The sequence below is a fragment of the Nicotiana tabacum genome, chromosome 3 (assembly GCF_000715075.1).
Source record: "Nicotiana tabacum cultivar K326 chromosome 3, ASM71507v2, whole genome shotgun sequence".
NCBI lineage: Eukaryota > Viridiplantae > Streptophyta > Magnoliopsida > Solanales > Solanaceae > Nicotiana > Nicotiana tabacum.
In genome coordinates, this window is record NC_134082.1 from 11,170,425 (window position 1) to 11,190,622 (window position 20,198).

The 20,198-nt window shown below is 36.4% G+C and overlaps 1 protein-coding gene across 1 annotated transcript; it reads left to right on the forward strand.

Annotated features, from left to right (window-relative positions):
* The first annotated feature begins 18,067 nt into the window (after positions 1 to 18,067).
* On the forward strand, positions 18,068 to 18,541 carry LOC142175665 (uncharacterized). The gene has a single exon (XM_075242562.1). It carries the CDS (start codon positions 18,068 to 18,070, stop codon positions 18,539 to 18,541), a length of 474 nt encoding a protein of 157 aa, XP_075098663.1.
* The last annotated feature ends 1,657 nt before the right edge of the window (positions 18,542 to 20,198 follow it).

A 20,198-nucleotide genomic window follows, 5' to 3' on the forward strand; every position in this document is an offset into this window, starting at 1 on the left:
AAAAAAAAATCTCGACCTCACCTGGCTATCTCATTGGGCCACGCGACCCGTTAGATATTTTTATACGGAGATAATCAGTCCAAAATACTCGGACGTAATGACTATTTATAAAACTTTTTATCTAACCGTTTATACACTTAACTAGTCTCTGCGTTGCACGTTTAACCTAAAATATTTAGCATGTAAAGTGTATCATAAAATGATAATTGTTAACGGTACATATTTTAGAGCTTCCTTTGAGCTTTAAAATGTAAATCAAAACATTCAAAAAGTAACAGTTTGTTATTTGACGTCAGAAAATTTAATAAACGACGATTTTACTTTTCTGACATAATACTTTTATTTAATGCTAAATACATATATGAATAATAATAAAACATGCATATAATCATCATACTATATTATAAGTGTGAAGCAAAACAGTTAAAGTTAAATACTAAATTATCCATTAAAAGTTGAGTGACCTTTTTATCCTTTAACAATTAAATTATTCTTTCAAAATCTTCTAAAGTTTGTACTTTACAAACATAAGAATAGTTCAAGTTCCTTTAATTGAATAAGAGTTCACAACCCAAGAGCATATCGTACAAGGCTTTGTATTTGATAATACAAGTCATACTTATCAGATTTTTATGCCTACATTACCGGTGAATATATTTTTTATTACGTGATACATGACTTCTTAAATTAAGCTTCACGTAACTGCAAAAATGTGTGCATGCATGCGGGTGAATGTGATTTCCTTTTTTTGATAGACTATTGACTATATAATAGGACGACTTTGATTCTTACCAAAATCTTCTATTTCATTTAGTGATATCATGTATTAATTTTTATTATTGTCATGTGTTAAAAGTCATATAAATAATACAACTATTGTAATGAGCTACAAACTGGATCTCCCTTGGATAACATACCTCGGTATGCACTCACATGAGCTTTTACCTCTACATTTCATGATTCATTAGTATTCCATTGTTTTGAAAGAATAATTTAATTGTTAAAGGATATAAAGGTCACTCAACTTTTAATGGGTAATTTAGTAATTTAACTTTAACTTTTTTGGCTTCACACTTATAATATAGTATAATTCATACCCCAAAAGTTATACTCCCTCTATTCCAGTTTATGTCATAATAATCTATTTTCCATTTGATCCGTTCCAATAAAAATGATTCTTTTTTAAAATTTGGAAATAATTAAACTTAGGACCCGTTTGTCCATAATTTTTTTCCGTTTTTTCTGTTTTTTCCGTTTTTAAAAAACGTGTTTGTTCATGAAACTTTGTAAGATTTTGGATGAGTTTTTCAAAAACCAAAAAAATAATTTTGACCACTTTTCAAATTTTTCGATTTTTTTTCACTCATAAAACTACAATATTTATTCAAGTGAAATGCATTTCCAAACATAATTTCAAATTCCAAATACCAATTTTCAACTTAACTTCAAATACTAGTACCTTTTTTCAAAAATCATAATGTTTATGTCCAAACGCATCGCCTACGGATGTACTACAATTTGCTTACATCAAAATCTCCAATTCTTTTATACACAAAGCTAAAGTTGAATTAATATGTATAAAGAAAAAAAAATCATAACTATGCATAGTTCATGCATTTGTCTTTGTTTAACAATTCTCGAGTTCCGTGAAGAAAATAATCGCAAAGAATGTATATAACACAATAAGGAGCTACGACACTAGCTCCAAATTGAGAAATACAAACTTGTCTCCAATTATTTATGTTAATGTTATTAAAATGTTATTTTTTGGATATAATTTGAGTCCGTTATATATTTTAGATGATGCAGGCAAAAACCAATGTAATTTTAATAATGTAGTGTTCCCTTTCATAGAAAAGCATAGGTAAAATAGTAAATACCATGGTCCATGCATGGCCATCATTCATAATTGACCTAAGTGATGGGTTCGAATATATATATATATATTGAAATCTCAGTTATCCTTTTTAATTGAACATATTAAACATGTCTAGAAATCTCAGTTTGTGATGCTTTGACTAGTACTGGGGCACGATGTCCAGTAGTTATCCTTTTTCCTGTACAAACACTCCAATTTTGGTAGCAAAAGTCGTTTATTTACCAAGACAAAATGTCTAGAAAATCTTTGCCAATGGAAACAATGTTTGAGTCTCTAAATTGAATTTTTGGGGTTCACTTGTGCAATTGCTTCGGCTCAAACAATATATACATATGAAAGATAAATTGCATACATATTATAAGATTACTCTTGTTATGAACTCATGGACTCTAGATCTTGAACTCATCCGCTCTGCTAGTACTGCTGGTTTAGTAGCTTTGGTGATAGAAACTTTGACACTTACATCGAGAAAAGAAGGATGATAACATTAGGTTAAAAATGACAATGCAGAAAAGCTAAAAGTCACTGAAAAAGATGATAGACTAGCTGCCAAAATTGATATGACTAAAAGATAGCAAAAAACATTGAGGGGCCATTAAGACTAGTGTCTTCTTTGGACAGAATATAAGCACTAGTTAATATCACAAAGCAATAATTGTGATATTTTTGGTGCCTACCAAAATATCTATCACCAAGAATCTATTACCTCCACATTTACATTATGCTATGCAACAGTGGTATTTCTTGTTCTCATTACCAGCCAGAGAAAGTTAATCACTTGCCAATTGACACTTTAGAGCTGGTTTGGTACTTTGCTTTTGTGATGACCTAATTTGTCATCTTTAATTTTAAATATTCATTTTTGTGTTCTGAAACTTTGAATAGCATCATTCAGCATTACTCGACTTGCGTGTAGAGTCCGTAAATTTTTTCGGAAATTTTTTTTGTGAAAAATTGATTAAAATATGAAATAGAGCTTTAAAACTCAATTAAGTTGACTTCGGTCAACGTTTTGATAGCAAACAAACTCAAATCATCATTTTAACAGTTTCGGTAGGTTCGTATCTTGATTTGGGACTTGGGCGTATGCCCAGAATTTAATTTAGAAGTCCCTAGCTTGAGTTATCGCCAATTGTTGAAAATTTAAAGTTTGAAAGCTTAAAGATTTCAAAGTTTGATCACAAATTGACTTTTATTGATATTGGGCTCGGATTTCGATTATGAAGGTTGGAATAGCTCCGTTATATCGTTTGGTACTTACATGCAAAAATTTAGGTTATTCCGGATTGTTTTGATGTGTTTCGGCTCAAGTTTTATAATTTGAATTTCATAAATTCATTAAGTTTGAATTGAGGTGTGAATTGTATTCGACGTTGTTTGATGTAATTTGAGACCCCGAGTAGGTCTGTATTATGTTACAGGACTTGTTGGAATATTCGAACGAGGTCCTGAGTGGCTCGGATGAGTTTCAGACGAGCCACAGAGCAATTGGAACTCTGTTATGTTGCTGAAGGGACTGGCCACTGATGCAATCGCATCTGCGAGCAAGGAGTCGCTTCTGTGAAGGCAGTGTTGCTTCTGCAGTGCAAGGACCGCAAATGCACAACTCATCGTTTCTACAGTTCCATCAGCGTTTCTGCGCAGTCGCAAATGCGACTGGAGTTCCGCAGGTGCGAAAATTGGCCTAGCTGCCTGGCTTCGCAAAAGCGAGTTTTTTCTCGCAAAAGCAATCTCGCAGATGCGACATTTTTGGCCACAAGTGCGATACCTGGCAAAACGTTAAGAGGTCAAAATGGCCATTTTTCTTCATTTCGATTGAGATTTGGAGCTTGGTTCTTAAGCGATTTTGAGGATTTCTTCACGAGTTCGACTTGGGTAAGTGTCCTATATCCGAAAGTGATTATATTTCATAAATCGATGATTATATTCATCGTTTATTTCGGATTTAAATGGATGAAATTGAGACTTTTGTAAAACTTTTCAAAAACGAAAATTTAGGATTTGAAGGCCCGTTTGACATCGGAATTTGATTATTTTTGTATGGTTGGACTCGTCTCGGAATGGGTGTTCGTATGTTGTGAGTTTTTCTGAGATTTGAGACACATTACCCACTGCTATTTTTGAGATGAATTTCGTATTTTAATTTGAAAAATTAGCAATTTCATATGGAATTGATTCCTATAATTCGTGTTGAGTATATTGAATTGTTTGTGACTAGATTCGAGGCATTCGGACATCAATTCGCAAGGCAAGATTTATTGGAATCTTGAATTTGGTTACGAAGTGAGGTAAGTGTCGTGGTTAACCTTGACTTGAGGGAGTAGAACTTGTTTGCCTATTTGCTACGTGATTTAAATGTGCGGGTACAACGTATATGTGAGGTGATGAGTACTTATGCATTGTGGTTGAGTCAAAGCATGCGGGTGAAATTTGTTCTTTGTGAATAATTGCCTATTTGATTAAGATATTCCTGCTTAAGTTTATTAATATTCATTTGATCATTATTCATGAAATTATTTCTAATTTAATTATTATTGAATATTTTGGAAGGTGAGGCCGGTATTCTGGTATTAAATTGATTGGAAAGTATAAATCCCTGCATTTAAAATACTCTTCCGAATTTATATTATCATTTTCGTGGTAAGGAAGAGTGTAAAAGCACGAAGGGTGATGTCGTGTAATTTATACTATTTATATTATCATTGTCATGGTGAGGAAGAGTGTAAAAGCACAAAAGGTGATGCCGTGCCATTTTCACATTATTGTTTATTTATTTATGAAGTGAGGAAGAGAGTTAAAGCACGAAGGGTGATGTCGTGCCATTGAAATTATTTATTCATCATACTATGGCAAGAAAGAGAGTTAAAGCGCGAAGGGTGATGTCGTGCCATTCATATTATTTATTTATCATTTCATGGGAAGGATGACAGTAAAAGCATGAAGGGTGGTGTCGTGCTATTTTTATATTGCAGCTACCTATTTTTATTGTTGATGAATTATTTGGCTATTACGTGACACTTCTCCTGCTGGAATTATTATATCTTTCCCCTTCGCATGTTCCCTCCCAAATTTGTAAATTGTTAATTATTGTGTTCATTATTGCTTTGTATATGTATATACTTGTACAGGTTGTTCCCGTATGTGTCTTGTCATAGCTTCATCACTATTTCGTCGAGGTTAGGCTCGACACTTACGGAGTACATGGGGTCGGTTGTACTCATACTATACTCTACACTTCTTGTGCAGATTTTGGAGTTGGTCCTAGCGGCGTACCATAGACTTGCTCGGATTCAGCTACCCAGAGGAGACTTGAGGTATAACTGCACAGCGTCCACAGTTTTGAAGTCCCTTTCTACTTTATCGTAGCTGTGTACTTTCTTTCAAACCGCTTGAATTTTATTCAGACTATTATTTGTACTATTCTAGTAGCTCGTGCATTTGTGATGCCAAATTCCGGGATGTATTTGCATGATTCGATTGTTATGGTCTTCCGTACTTTATTTCAGTAATTGACATCCGTTTAATTTGATTTGTTTAAAAATAGTTAAGATTATTCTAATGTTGGTTTGCCTAGCAAGTAAAATGTTAGACGTCATCACGATCTCGAAGGTGGGAGCTTCGGATCGTGACAGCTTTGCTAATTGAGAGTAACTGATAAGCATATGATGATAGACTATAATTACATATTTTAGCCACTTATTACACTCTAATTTACTGCACTTTAATTGAGTTTGAGCTTTAATTGCTAGTGTTTTGCACTAACTGTGTATTTTATGCCTTGTAGGAGTGATTTCAGGCTATATAAATGTTATTGAATAAATTCAAGTGATTTGGAGCTTTGAAGTCTGAGCAAAAGCTCAAGGAATTAAGCCGGGATCGTGTTCGGGGGTCAACGGATGATAGTTAGAGCGAACGAAGAATCGAGTAGGCATATTGCGTACTGTCTAGTAAAATGCATATAACTTTTTTCTCAGAACTCCATTTGGGATCCACAATATATGGTTGAAAATCTAACTCAAAGGGCTAAAACTTTCATGTTTTACATTTTTCCAAACTCCAAAAGGAACAGGGTAAAAGTGCGCATCAATAGCGCGGCCGCGCTCAAGCCTCGCTCGTCAGGCAGAATACTGGGCAATATGCGCGGCCACTAGCGCGGACACGAGCGCGGACGCGCTTGTCAAACCCGGGAAAAGGGTTTTTTTCGTCTAGGAGAAGGTATAATTGTTTGGGCCCGACCCTACTTGGTATATATACATGGAAAATGGTATTTTGACGAGGTTGTACATACTTTTGACATATTTTCGACCTAAGGAGGCTAAGGAGACCGAGATTCGACCTAAGGAGGCAAATACACAATGAGAGCAAGGCGGGGAATTCTTCTACGAGTTTTCCTTCCTCTTCCTATTTTTCATTGTTGGTTATGACTTTTAGTATTGTAGTTTTACATACTATTATGAATAGCTAATTTGTTATCTAGGGTTTTGATGGAACCTTTTGTGGGATAAATTCTTGTTATGTTTTTATATAATTGGGCCGTAGTATTTTCTCTATTTGTTTAACTATATTATTCTTGTAGTTGATTGAAGGGCCCTTAATTAGCTGTGCCTATTTAGTATGTATTACTTGGAAGAGAGTGCATATTAGGTAGTTGTTGAACAACATCACTTCTAACGTATGTGAGGAATCAATAACCAAGGGTTTAAAGGTGGGATTAAGGATAACGAAACCTTGGGTGCGGTCTAAGTGAGCTATAATTAAAGTCAACTAGCGTAACTCGGGAGAGTATGTCTAGTAAATTATCGTAATTACTCAGGAGAGAATTACAACATGTAGAGCGTTCATGATCGGTAGAGAATACTTAGGCGAAATTATAGAAGACATAGCGGGAAGGATTCCGACAATTGGGGAAATTATAACTCTAGACCTCCTTAATCTTGTCTCTAACCCTTAGTATTTGTAGTTGTTAATTTACTATTTTAATTTGTTAGTTAATAAGTTAAACACAAGAATCTTAATATTTATAAGTTGGGAACTATTCAAGCTTGTCTTCTTGGTGATAGTGAACAACTGTAGCTAGGCCTTAGTTCTATGTGGGATTCGACTCCGGACTTGTAAACCGGATTATATTTGCAACGACCGCTTAATCCTTTTTATAAGGCATAGTTGGGCGTGATCAAGTTTTGGCGTCGTTGTCGGGGAACTAATGGTGTAATTGTAGGTGTACATATTTCTAGGTTTCAAGTTTGAATTGTAATTTTTGTTTTCATGTATTTGATAATTTATTTATTTTTAATTTTTTATTTTATCTGAGAGACATAGCGTCATGGAATTATGAGAATTTTGATGTTGGTAATTCTGCTTTTAATCCTCCTTATGCATATTATGAAGGAAACCACCTAGGGCAAAATTATCAAAATATTCCCGAGAGCGAGTTTTGTGCACCAACTCATTCTTATATATGGAATGTGTGTGATATGTGTGGTGGTCAAGATAGTCACTTTCATGGTTGTGCTTATAGTTCTTATCTTCCCCCAATCCCTTACTTTCATGGTTCTTCTTTTTCTTGTGAAGTTAATAGGAATAAAGAACCCAGGGATGATGACCGTAAAGAGATCAAAGATATGTTAAAGTGTTGCATGGAACTATATGATAAGAAAACACAGCAGATACAAAGGCAAGAGGCAACTATTCACAACTTGGAGACTCAAGCGAATAAATTAATTGAACCTTGTAAAGCGCAACAAGTTGATATTGCAGATAGTAGCCAATATGAGCATGAATTGGCTGTAGAAATTGCCATTATACTAAAGGATTTAAAAAAATATGAGGATGAGCTAGAGGAGGAGGCCAGAGTAGAATACCAACAATCAATCGCACTAGATTTTGAGGATGTCGATGTTGTAGAAGAGATACTAGAGTCAACCAAGGATATTGAGGATACATATTTAGTTGACTCTATTGTCATTAGTGTTGAGAATGTAGACAGTCTCAATGTTCATGTAGTTGAGCGCATTGGTCCCCACTCCAAGTATTTTTCCACATGGTGTTTAGATGATGATATGGAAATAGAGTCGTCTGAGCCGTTTGAGGAGTCAAGGAGTAAGGAACAAGATGCCTACATTCTGGAATTCTTCATGCCAAAAAGCCGGGAATACACATCTCATCTAAAGGCCAAGAAGTGCAGAATACTATATTATTTTATTGGGCCAGTCAGATTCGTTCTACCACCCCAGGAGCATGATCACAGAGCAGAATCAAAACTTGGGGTCCAATTCATAAGTTCGAAGTGGAGGCAGAAAGTGATTCACGTCGTGCCGCGACGTTAAATCAAGCGCTTGTTGGGAGGCAACCCAGCTTTACTGCTTTATTTTTTTTTTTATTATTATATTATTTTTGTTGTGTCGATTTTTGAGTTTCTAGGAGAATGGAGAACAAAGTTATTGGAAAGATGCAACAGCAAACCACATTGTTGGAACTAAGTGTGAGGTACCCGCACGAAGGACCAAGCCTGGGAGAAGTCTGAGTACCTCATGAGATGTTAGTGCTTCGGCCTTTGGCCTACCAGAGAGTTTCTTTTACCCTCTTGTATGTATAGGTATGCATTGGGGACAATGCACAATTTTAAGTGTGGGGTGAGGAGATTATCTGGGTGACTTTTCATGCTACTTTAGCTGTGTTAGTTTAATTAAATAATATTTTTCTTAAAAAGATTGGACTTTTCCTGATGACGGATCTTCTAGACAGTTTTCTTGAGGAAAGTAAGTCTAAAGAAAATATCAAAAAGATTTTTTTTTGTTTTAGGTAGTGTAGTAACTCCCCCTTGGTTTTTCTTTGGGCCACGGTTCTTTTCCAAGGGTTTTATTTGAACCGGGTGTAGTTAGTCTTTTTTTAGGAATAGGAGCCATTGTGTTATGTTTTGAAATGAATCAATATCTCTTGTCTTTGTTATGCCTTGAGAATAGTGAGTACTTTGGTTGTGACGCTTAGGTTCAATTTTTTACTCTTGTATAAGTACCTTAAATTGTATGATTTTAACTTTACTTAACTGTTTTGACTAGAGTGTCTTGATGAATCCAATCCTGAGTGAGTTATGTGTCATGTGTGTTTGAGGTTTGGGTGTTATTTTGTGCATTGCATTTGATGCCTAGAACTTGCCCCGTGTGTTTGCAAAGCAAAATAGTAGTTTTCTTCAGTCTTAGAAGTGATATAGGGGTTTCTTTGTTGAGCCAGATATGTATATTTTACCCGTCTAATTGTTATGTATCGTAGTTAACCCCTTTAATCCTGTAATCCTGTTTCTTTGGCAACCACATTACAAGTGTTACTCATTTGTTTGAATTAACCATCTATGTGAACCTTCTAACCTCTCATGAGCACTTGAATTATTATGAGCTCTGTAAAAATTAAAGTGTGGGGTGATTGGTTTGGCTTTTGAGTGGAACTAATGAAATAAGGAGAAAGGTGCACTATTTTGAAAAAGTAAGAGCCACATGAATTAAAAAAGAAAAAGAAAAAGAAAAAAAAATAATTGTATTGTTGCGAAAAATATTCCTTGATAAGTGGTGGTTCTTGATGTAATTGTACTTAAAGAAGTATGGGGTAATATATATTGATGTGAAGGTGGAGTTTGGTTTGACATAAGTATGGGGCGAATGTTAAAGTATATGTATTACAGTGCTTAGGGAGGTATAGTCACTCTTATATCTAAATGTATCCTACCCGTTCCGCAGCCTACATTACAATCAATAAAGTCCTATTTGATCCTAGACTGAATGAGCTCGATTAGTAGAGTAATACACTATGGGCAAGCCTATGGTGCATCTTTTGTGGCATATGAATATTATTTCTGAGAGTGAGTGAATTCTTTCTATCTTGAGTTCCTAAGTGTTCTTAAATTTTATTGTGTGAAACTACTCTCTTTTGTTGTGTGAGGGCACTTGATTCATGAAGGTAAGGTAATGTCATTGACCTCTATGTTAGAGTAAGTGGATGAGTTGTAAATAATGTGTGGTACTTGTGAGTCAAATCTTGAGGTTAAGCTATTACGCTTTTGTGCTTAGTCTATTTTAAATATTCTTAGTGTGATGAGTTAGGAGAATTGTTTTAAAAATGTCGTGTCTATATAAAGTGTAGTTTGATTGCTCGAGTACGAGCAATGATTGAAGTGTGGGGTATTGATGATAGGCTATAATTACATATTTTAGTCGCTTATTACACTCTAAATTTACTGCATTTTAATTGAGTTTGAGCTTTAATTGCTAGTGTTTTGCACTAACTGTGTATTTTATGCCTTGTAGGAGTGATTTCGAGCTATGTAGATGTTATGGAATGAATTCAAATGATTTGGAGCTTTGAATTCTGAGCAAAATCTCAAGGAATTAAGCCAGGATCGTGTTCGGGGGTCAACGGATGATAGTTAGAGCGAACGAAGAATCGAGTAGGCATATTACGTACTGTCTAGCAAAATGCATATAACTTTTTTCTCAGAACTCTATTTGGGTTCCACAATATATGGTTGGAAAGGTAACTCAAAGGAATACAACCTTTATGTTTTACGTTTTTCCAAATTCCAAACGGAATAGGGTGAAAAGTGCACGTCAATAGCGCGGCCGGGCTCAGGCCGAGCTCGTCAGGCAGAATACTGGGCAATATGCGTGGCCACTATAGCGGCCGCGCCAGTCAAACCCGGAAAAAGTGTTTCCATGCGGCATGGTAGTGCAAAGTTTACATAGCCAGAATCTTATTTCGCACAGGAAAAGGTGTTTCCTTTGGGTCCGACCCTATTTAGTATAAATACATGTAAAAATGCTATTTTGAAGGAGTGGGACATACTTTTGACATATTTTAGACCTAAGGAGGCTAAGGAGACCGAGATTCGACCTAAGGAGGTAGAGATACAATAGGAGCAAGAGAAGGCACGGGAGAAATATGATATATTGATATTGTATGTGATGCAATACAAGAGGTGCTATTTATAGCTACTCTATACAAAGGGAATACTACTCCTATTCCAATGTGGGACAATTACATAGCTATCTCTAACACTCCCCCTCAAGTCGGAGCATATAAATCATATGTACCGAGCTTGTTACATATATAATCAATGCGAGGACTAGTGAGGGACTTGATGAAAATATCTGCAAGTTGATCATTCGATCTCACAAACTTCGTAGTAATATCTCCTGAGAGTATCTTTTCTCTGACGAAGAGACAATCAATCTCAATGTGTTTAGTTCTCTTATGAAACACCGGATTTGATGCAATATGAAGTGCAGCTTGATTATCGCAAACAAGTTCCATCCGACTGATTTTACCAAATTTCAACTCCTTGAGCAATTGTTTGGTCCAGACTAGTTCACATGTTGCCATAGCCATTGCTCGGTATTCTGCTTCTGCACTAGACCGAGCAACTACATTTTATTTCATACTTTTCTAGGAAACCAAATTTCCTCCTACTAAAACACAATATCCAGGCGTAGAATGTCTATCAGAAGGTGATCCTGCCCAATCAGCATCCGAGTACCCAACGATCTGCTCATGACCTCGATCCTCAAACAGTAATCCTTTACCTGGAGCCGATTTTATATACTGGATAATGCGGACAACTGCATCCCAATAACTATCACAGGGAGAATTCATAAACTGACTTACAACACTCACAGGATAAGAAATGTCGGGCCTAGTCACTGTGAGATAATTTAATTTACTAACCAGCCGCCTATAGCTTGCAGGATCGCTAAGCGGCTCCCCTGTCCAGGCAGAAGTTTAGAATTCGGATCCATCGGCGTGTCAACAGGTCTGCAACCTGTCATCCCTGTTTCCTCAAGAATGTCTAACACATATTTCCTTTGAGAAATAACAATACCTGAGCTAGATTGAGCAACCTCAATACCTAGAAAGTACTTCAATCTGCCTAGATCCTTAGTTTGAAAGTGCTGGAAGAGATGCTGCTTCAGATTAGTAATATCATCCTGATCATTGCCCGTAATAACAATATCATCAACATAGACTACCAGATAAATACATAGACTTGAAGCAGAGTGGCAATAAAACACAGAGTGATCAGCTTCACTACGAGTCATGCCAAACTCCTGGATAACCGTGCTGAACTTACCAAACCAGGCTCGAGGAGACTGCTTTAGACCATAAAGTGACCGACGCAAGCGACATACAAGGCCACGAGACTCCCCCTGAGCAATAAAACCAGGTGGTTGCTCTATATAAACCTCATCCTCAAGATCACCATGAAGAAAGGCATTCTTAATGTCCAACTGATAGAGGGGCCAATGACGGACTGCAGCCATGGATAGAAAAAGGCGAACTGATGCCACTTTAGCCACTGGAGAGAAGGTATCACTGTAATCTAGCCCAAATATTTGAGTGTATCCTTTGGCAACAAGACGTGCCTTAAGTCGATCAATCTGGCCATCGGGACCAACTTTGACTGCATAAACCCAACGACAACCAACGGTAGATTTACCTGAAGGAAGAGGAACAAGCTCCCATGTACCACTTGTATGTAAAGCAGACATCTCGTCACTCATAGCCTGTCGCCATCCTGGATGAGACAATGCTTCACCTGTAGACTTAGGGATGGAAACCGAGGACAATGAAGATATAAAAGCATAATGGGGAGATGACAGACGATGATAACTCAAACCAACATAATGAGGATTAGGGTTTAGTGTGGTCCGTATACCTTTTCGAAGTGCAATCAGTGTACTAGGAGCAGGATCCGCGGTAGGAGTCGTGTCAGGTGCAGGACGAGAACCAGATAGGCCTGATGTAGGGCGCAAACGATGATGATAAGTCAAGAGTGGTGTTCCTATGGCTGGGGAACTAGGAGGGATAACACTGGACTCCTCAAAAGTTGGTATGGGTGAAACCTCTGTGGTTGAAGGTGGAGGAGGATTACTAAACTCCTCAAAAGTCGGTATAAGTAAGACCTCAGATATGTCATGGTGGTCAGCAGAAGTGACATCTGTTGTGAAGAAAGGTTTAGACTCGAAAAATGTGACGTCAGCTGACATAAGGTACCTATGAAGATCAGGTGAATAACAACGATATCCATTCTGAACACGAGAATAACCAAGGAAGAAACACTTGAGAGCACCAGGAGCTAACTTATCTTTCCTCGGGGCTAAGTTATGAACAAAACATGTGCTACCAAAAACTGGAGGTGGAAGAGGGTATAAGGCTGACTGAGGAAACAATATTGAATGTGGAATCTGACCCTTGATGGGAGATGAAGGCATCCTATTAATCAAATAACAAGCTGTGAGAACTGCATCGCCCCAAAAACGCAGCGGAACACGAGACTCAATTAGAAGTGTGTGAGCAGTCTCAATAAGGTGCCTATTCTTTCTTTCTGCAACCCCATTTTGCTGAGGGGTATAAGGACAAGATGTCTGATGAATAATTCCATGAGAAGACATAAACTGTTGAAACTGAGAAGATACATATTCTAAGGCATTATCACTGCGAAAAATGCGGATAGAGACACCAAATTGGTTTTTTATTTCAGCACAAAAACTCTGGAATATAGAGAATAACTCAGAACGATCTTTCATTAAGAAAAGCCAAGTACATCTTGAGTAATCATCAATAAAGCTAACAAAATAACGAAATCCCAAGGTTGAACTGACTCTACTAGGACCCCATATATCAGAATGAACCAAGGAGAAAACAGACTCTACATGACTCTCAACACTACGCGTAAAGGAAGCTCGGGTATGTTTCCCAAGCTGACACGACTCACAATCTAATCTAGACAAACTGGATAAACTAGGCACCATCTTTTGAAGTTTGGATAAACTCGGATGTCCTAAACGTCTGTGGATTAGATCTGGAGGATCTGTAACTAGACATGTTGTGGAAGGACTAAGCGAGTTAAGGTAGTAAAGACCTTCTGATTCACGACCTGTACCAATTGTCCGTCCCGTACTGCGGTCCTGCATAATAAAAGAATCATCAATAAAATATATACTACAATTGAGGGCACGAGTCAAACGACTAACAGATGCAAGACTAAAAGGACAACCAGGAACATAAAGAACGGAATCTAGGGTGATAGAAGACAATGGGTTGGCTTGTCCAACTCCTTGTGCCTTAGTTTGACATCCATTGGCTAAAGTAACAGTAGGAAGAGACTGTGAATATACAATATTCGACAAAAGTGATTTATTACCAGAGATATGATCAGAAGCGCCTGAGTCCATGACCCATGGTCCAAGAGTACTAGACTGGGAAACACAAGCAAAAGAATTACCAGCAATAGGAGTGTCAGTCTGGGCAACTGAGGCTACTTGTGGAGATGTTTGCTTACTTGCTCGATACTGAAGGAGCTCATTATATTCTTCTTTAGATACAGAAAAGCTCTGGTTACCTGTAGTCTCGCTCTGAGCAACGTAGGCATTTTTGGGTGGACGGCCATTTAAGGAATAACACATTTCGCGAGTGTGTCCAAGTTTGTGACAATAAGAACACTTAGGTCTAGATCTCCCAAAACGACCGCCTCCTCGTCTATTCTCCATAGCTTGAGATGCCCGAACATCCACTGTTTGGGATGCAAGAACAGAGGAATCAAGTATCTGTGATGAAATCACTGGGTGACTTGGTGCTGCAGCAAGGTGAAGTAATCGAGAGAATAATTCATCAACTGTAGGGACAGTCGGACTCGCCAAAATCTGGTCTCGTACTGAATCAAGATCATGAGAAAGTCCAGCGAGTGTAAGCACTAGAAACATTTTCTGTCGCTGCTCTTGTTGTTTTGACACACTAGCAGAAACTGGCATCAATGTCTCAAATTCCTCCATGACTGCCTGTACCTGACCCAAGTAAGTAGACATATCTAATTCTTGCTTCTTTAAGTTTGTCATCCGTGATATCATATCATAGAAGCGAGATATATCATTAGTGTATAACGTACGAGCCTTTGCCCAAACCAAATAACATGTCTGGAATGGCCGAAACAAAGGCATCAACTTAGAATCAATAGAACGCCACAAGATGCTACATAATTGAGCATCAATTTTTGCCCAAAGCGCTATCGCCTTTTCATCTCCTTTGCTAGACTGTTTAATCAGATGATCTTGCACACCTTGACCTTTACACCACAACTCGACAGATGAAGCTCAAGCTAAGTAGTTTGAACCTCCCATTAAAGGTTCCGAGGTAATCATAACATTAGAGTTTCCAGAACTCATGCTTTTAGACCCAAAAACATCAATTCCCAAAGACATCTTGTAAATTATTACCAAATAAGAGAAATAATCAACTGTAATCCACTGAAAATAGAGTAAGGAACACTGAACCAGAATAGTAAACTACTGTAGCAGTTGGAAAGTTACTGTTGCAGCCGGAAAATATTCAAAGTGGTCGGAATAAAATAAAAACAGTAGGGGTATGATCGGAATTACTAGAAGACCCAACTGTTCTGAAGGAACTTTTTCAAAAAATGGCCGGAAGTCAACTTTTTGAAATCACTATTCACGCCGGAAAAATAAAAAAAGTGGTCGGAATTTGGTTAACCTAGATGGGTAGGCTCGGAATTGCAAGGGAAACAATCTGTCCTGAAGAGTCGTCGCCAAAAAATGGCCTGAAGGTGGCCCACGCAACGTTGGAACTTCGCCGGATAATTTTCTTTGGGCAGCTATAGTACCGCCGGAGATTTTCATTGGGATTTGGTCGCCGGACAGTGACTACTCTTGTGGTAGTGTTGGATTTTGTGCACAACACTGACCGAGACAAAGCAGACGCAAAACAACTTTGAAAGTCGCCGGAAAAAAAAGGGTTCCAGTGACTGATTTTACTTCCCGGAATCGCTGAAATTTATGCACAGCGATAAATCTCTCACGATAGCTCTGATACCATGTGAGAAGGCACGGGAGAAAATATGATATATTGATATTGTATGTGATGCAATACAAGAGGTGCTATTTATAGCTACTCTATACAAAGGGGATACTACTCATATTCCAATGTGGGATAATTACATAGCTATCTCTAACAAGGAGCAAGGCGGGGAATTCTTCTACGAGTTTTTCCTTCCTCTTCCTATTTTTCGTTATTGGTTATGACTTTTAATACTGTAGTTTTACATACTATTATGAATAACTAATTTGTTATCTAGGATTTTGATGGAACCTTTTGTGGGATAAATTCTTGTTATGTTTTTATATAATTGAGTCGTAGTATTTTCTCTATTTGTTCAACTATATTATTCTTGTGGTTGATTGAAGGGCCCTCAATTAGTTGTGTCTATTTAGTATGTATTACTCGGGAGAGAGTGCATATTTAGGTAGTTGTTGAACAACATCACTCCCGACATATGTGAGGAATCAATAACCAAGGGTTTAAAGGTGGGATTAGGGATAACAAAACCTTGGGTGCGATCTAAGTGAGCTGTAATTAAAGCTAGCTAGCGTAACTCGGGAGAGTATGTCTAGTAAATTATCGTAATTACTCGGGAGAGAATTACAACACGCAGAGCGCTCATGATCGGTAGAGAATACTTAGGCGAAATTATAGAAGACATAGCGGGAAGGATTCCGACAATTGGGGAAATCATAACTCTAGACCTCCTTAATCTTGTCTCTAACCCTTAGTATCTGTAGTTGTTAATTTACTATTTTAATTTGTTAGTTAATTAGTTAAACACAAGAATCTTAATATCTATAAGTTAGGAACTGTTCAAGCTTGTCTTCTTGGTGATAGTGAACAACTGTAGCTAGGCCTTAGTTCTCTGTGGGATTTGACTCCGGACTTGTAAACCGGATTATATTTGCAACGACCGCTTAGTCATTTATATAAGGCATAATTGGGCGTGATCAGCATACACCATTCAAAAGCACTTTTTAGTTTGTAGCAACTTTTATAAAATATAAATAAGCAACTATAAGCCTATAACGTGTTTGAATAAAAGTACTAAAATACTAATAAACATATTGATTTGTTTGGTATAGAAGTGTTGATAAGCCATTTTTGTTAAAATGATTAAAATTCCCTTGTAAACAACTACAATTAGAAATGTTGGTTAACAAATTTATTTTCAAGGACTAAGGACGAACAACGAAAGTATAATGTTGAGGAGGTAAGGTTTTGTATGAGGTATGATATTTCGGATATTAAAAAGATATTAGGAATTAAATAGTAAAATCTTGGTCGAACCAAAAGTTTAAAAGCCGATTTATAATTTTGACCGATTTTAATTATAAGCACTTTTGATATTTACGAAACCCCTAAAAAAGCCAAAAAAAAAAAGTGCTTGATCAGCTTATAAACTTACACACACCCTCTTAGTCATTTTAATGAACGCTAACTCATCCCAACTCAAAAAATGCCTCTTCACATCCATGAATAAACAAGAAATAAACTAAATTTGTTAAGAATAGAATTGTAATTAGAGTGAATGTCTATCTTGTAGAGAATTTTACTTTGTGGTTAATTCATTTTCCCCCTATAAATAAAGTGATCTTACCCTATTGTAAATCATCCCAAAATTCAATAAGAATTTCCTCTCTTTCTCTACAATATTGTTCTTCTTCTTTTATTGTTTTCATCACACGTTATCAACACGAGACTCTACCGTCTCAAGAAGCTTTTTGAGAAGATTAAGGTATACCTTTTCTCCTCTTTTTAATTATGACTGATATTATGAAAAGAAAGTTTGTTGTCCTTGAAATTTCGGGCAAGAACTATATGACATGGGTGTTGGATGCTGAAATCCATTTAGATGCAATGGGTCTTGGAGACGCCATTAAAGACAAAACTAAAGCATCCACCAAAAACTGTGCTAAGGCCTTGATTTTCTTACGTCATCACCTTGATGAAGGGTTGAAAATAGAAGATCTCATAGTCAAAGATCCACTTGTTTTGTGGAATGATTTAAAGGAAAGATATGACAACTTAAAGTTGGTCACTCTTCTACAAGCACGATATGATTGGGCTCATCTGAGGCTCCAAGACTGTAAGTCTGTTTCTGAATATAATTCTGCGATGTTCAGAATTACTTCTAAATTGAAACTCTGTGGAGATACTATCACTGACTATGATATGCTTGAAAAAACGTTTACAATGTTTCATGCCTCCAATATGGTCCTGCAACAGCAGTACAGAGAGAAAGGTTTCAAGAAGTACTCTGAGTTGATTTCTCTTCTCCTTGTGGTTGAACGAAACAACAAATTGCTCATGAGAAATCACGAAAATCGATCCACTGGGTCTGCACCATTGCCTGAAGTGGATGAGGTATATTCCCATTATGCTAAGCATGGAAAAGGTCGTGGCCCTATTCGTGGTTGTGGTCGTGATCATGGTCGTGGCCGTGGCCATGGACAAGGAAGAAATTTTCCTGGTGTTAATCACCCCCCAAAGAAAAATAACCACCAAAAGTGGAAAGGGAAAGATAAGAAGACAAAGGCAAATGGTTCAGAAACTAAATGTTATCGTTGCGGTGGAAAAGGACATTGGGCAAATATTTATCGTGTACCAAGACATTTGGTTGAGCTTTATCAAGCATCTCTAAAGAATAAAGGCCATGAAGACAATTTTATCTCTGACAATGATTTTGACATCACCCACTTGGATGTGGCAGACTTCTTTGAGCGCCCTGATGGAAAAATAGACTACTTGATCGGTGATAGATCTGTGGTTAAAGATGATTGAGCAATTTGCTTTTTATTTTACCTATTCGTTGTAGTTAGTGAATAAATATCATGTAATCGCATTCCTACCTTACATGAGTAGTAGTCATTATAATCAATTAGTATTATTATTTTATTGGATTTTGATGTATACTTCGCGTGGTTTTAATACAGTCCTTTTTTTTTTTTGGATAAAATTTAGTAGGTGGTATTTTAAGGATGGAGTGGGAATAGTAGTTTAATTTTGAATGTATGTATTGATTATTATATTTATACATACTGTTCTCAGTTTTATACATATATATAATGTATTTAGTATTATTGTTACTGCAAATTAGTTGTGCTTTGTATTATTACTCTTAACATTTACATGCCGTAGTGTAATTTTAGTTATGAATTTAAACTGTAAACTTATATTTTGTAGGTTATAATATTGCAGATTGACTATGTATTTTTAAGCACTTATAACTGATGATAAACAATAATAGTAAAGTTTGTTTAACAATTTTTTTGTTTATACTGCAACATTGCTTAAATATTATGACTGCATGCAGAATATACATCATTCATTGTATAAAATAATTTGTTATATTTTACAAACAGCTATGTGTATGTATAATATTTATTAATTGTTATTCTTATAATGCATTATTGCATTACACGTCCATGTGTCATATGATGTGTATGTTGTTGTATTGTGTTGTAATTGCAACATTTTGTAAGTGTATTTGACACATATAAATGCTATTATAATAGGTGGATTAACTTTTACGAGACGAGATAAAGATTTGCGTGGACTTCAAAACAAAAGGTTTCCCATTGTTTTTTCTTCCAATAGCTTTCGGTTTATAAATACTAATGTTTATTCGTATATTTCTTTTGTATGTCAGACAATGGAAAGCAAATATGGATATTTCACAAAATAAACTTGGATCAAAGTTCAATTGTAAAAATATTTATTTAGTTGATTCATATATGACACATACAATATTCAAAGAGAAGAAATATTTCTCACATTTAAATATGTGTAAGGCAGATGTTACTACAATTTCTGATAGCAGTAAATTAATTGAAGGCTTTGGGAGAGCTACTATAACTCTGCCTAAAGGGAACAACACTTATCATAGAGAATGCAATGTTCTCCTCCAAATCCAAGAGGAACTTGTTGAGTTTTAAAAATATTCGCCGAAATGGATATCATATTGAGACAATAGATGAGAATAATCTTGAATATCTCATCATTACCAAAAATGTCTCTGGCCAAAAAAGAGTTGTTGAGAAATTCTCATCTTTATCTTGTGGTCTGTATTGGACAAGAATTAGTGCAATTGTGGCACATTCTACCGTAAACCAAAAGGTTACCGATTCCAATACTTTTGTACTTTGGCATGATCGATTGGGACAACCTGGAACAATTATGATGAGACGAATTATAGAAAACTCAAATGGGCACCCATTAAAGAATTTAAAGATTCTTTTAAATAATGAATCTCCTTGCACTTCTTGTTATCAAGGCAAGTTAATTATAAGACCATCGCCAATAAAGGTTGGAATTGAGTCCCCTGCGTTTTTGGAACGTATACAAGAGGACATTTGTGGACCTATTCACCCACCTAGTGGGTCGTTTAGATATTTTATGGTCTTAATAGATGCATATTCTAGATAGTATCATGTGTGCA

Excerpts from the sequence above, each read along its gene's own strand:
- LOC142175665 (XM_075242562.1), top strand. The coding sequence starts at position 18,068 with ATGAGAAATCACGAAAATCGATCCACTGGGTCTGCACCATTGCCTGAA.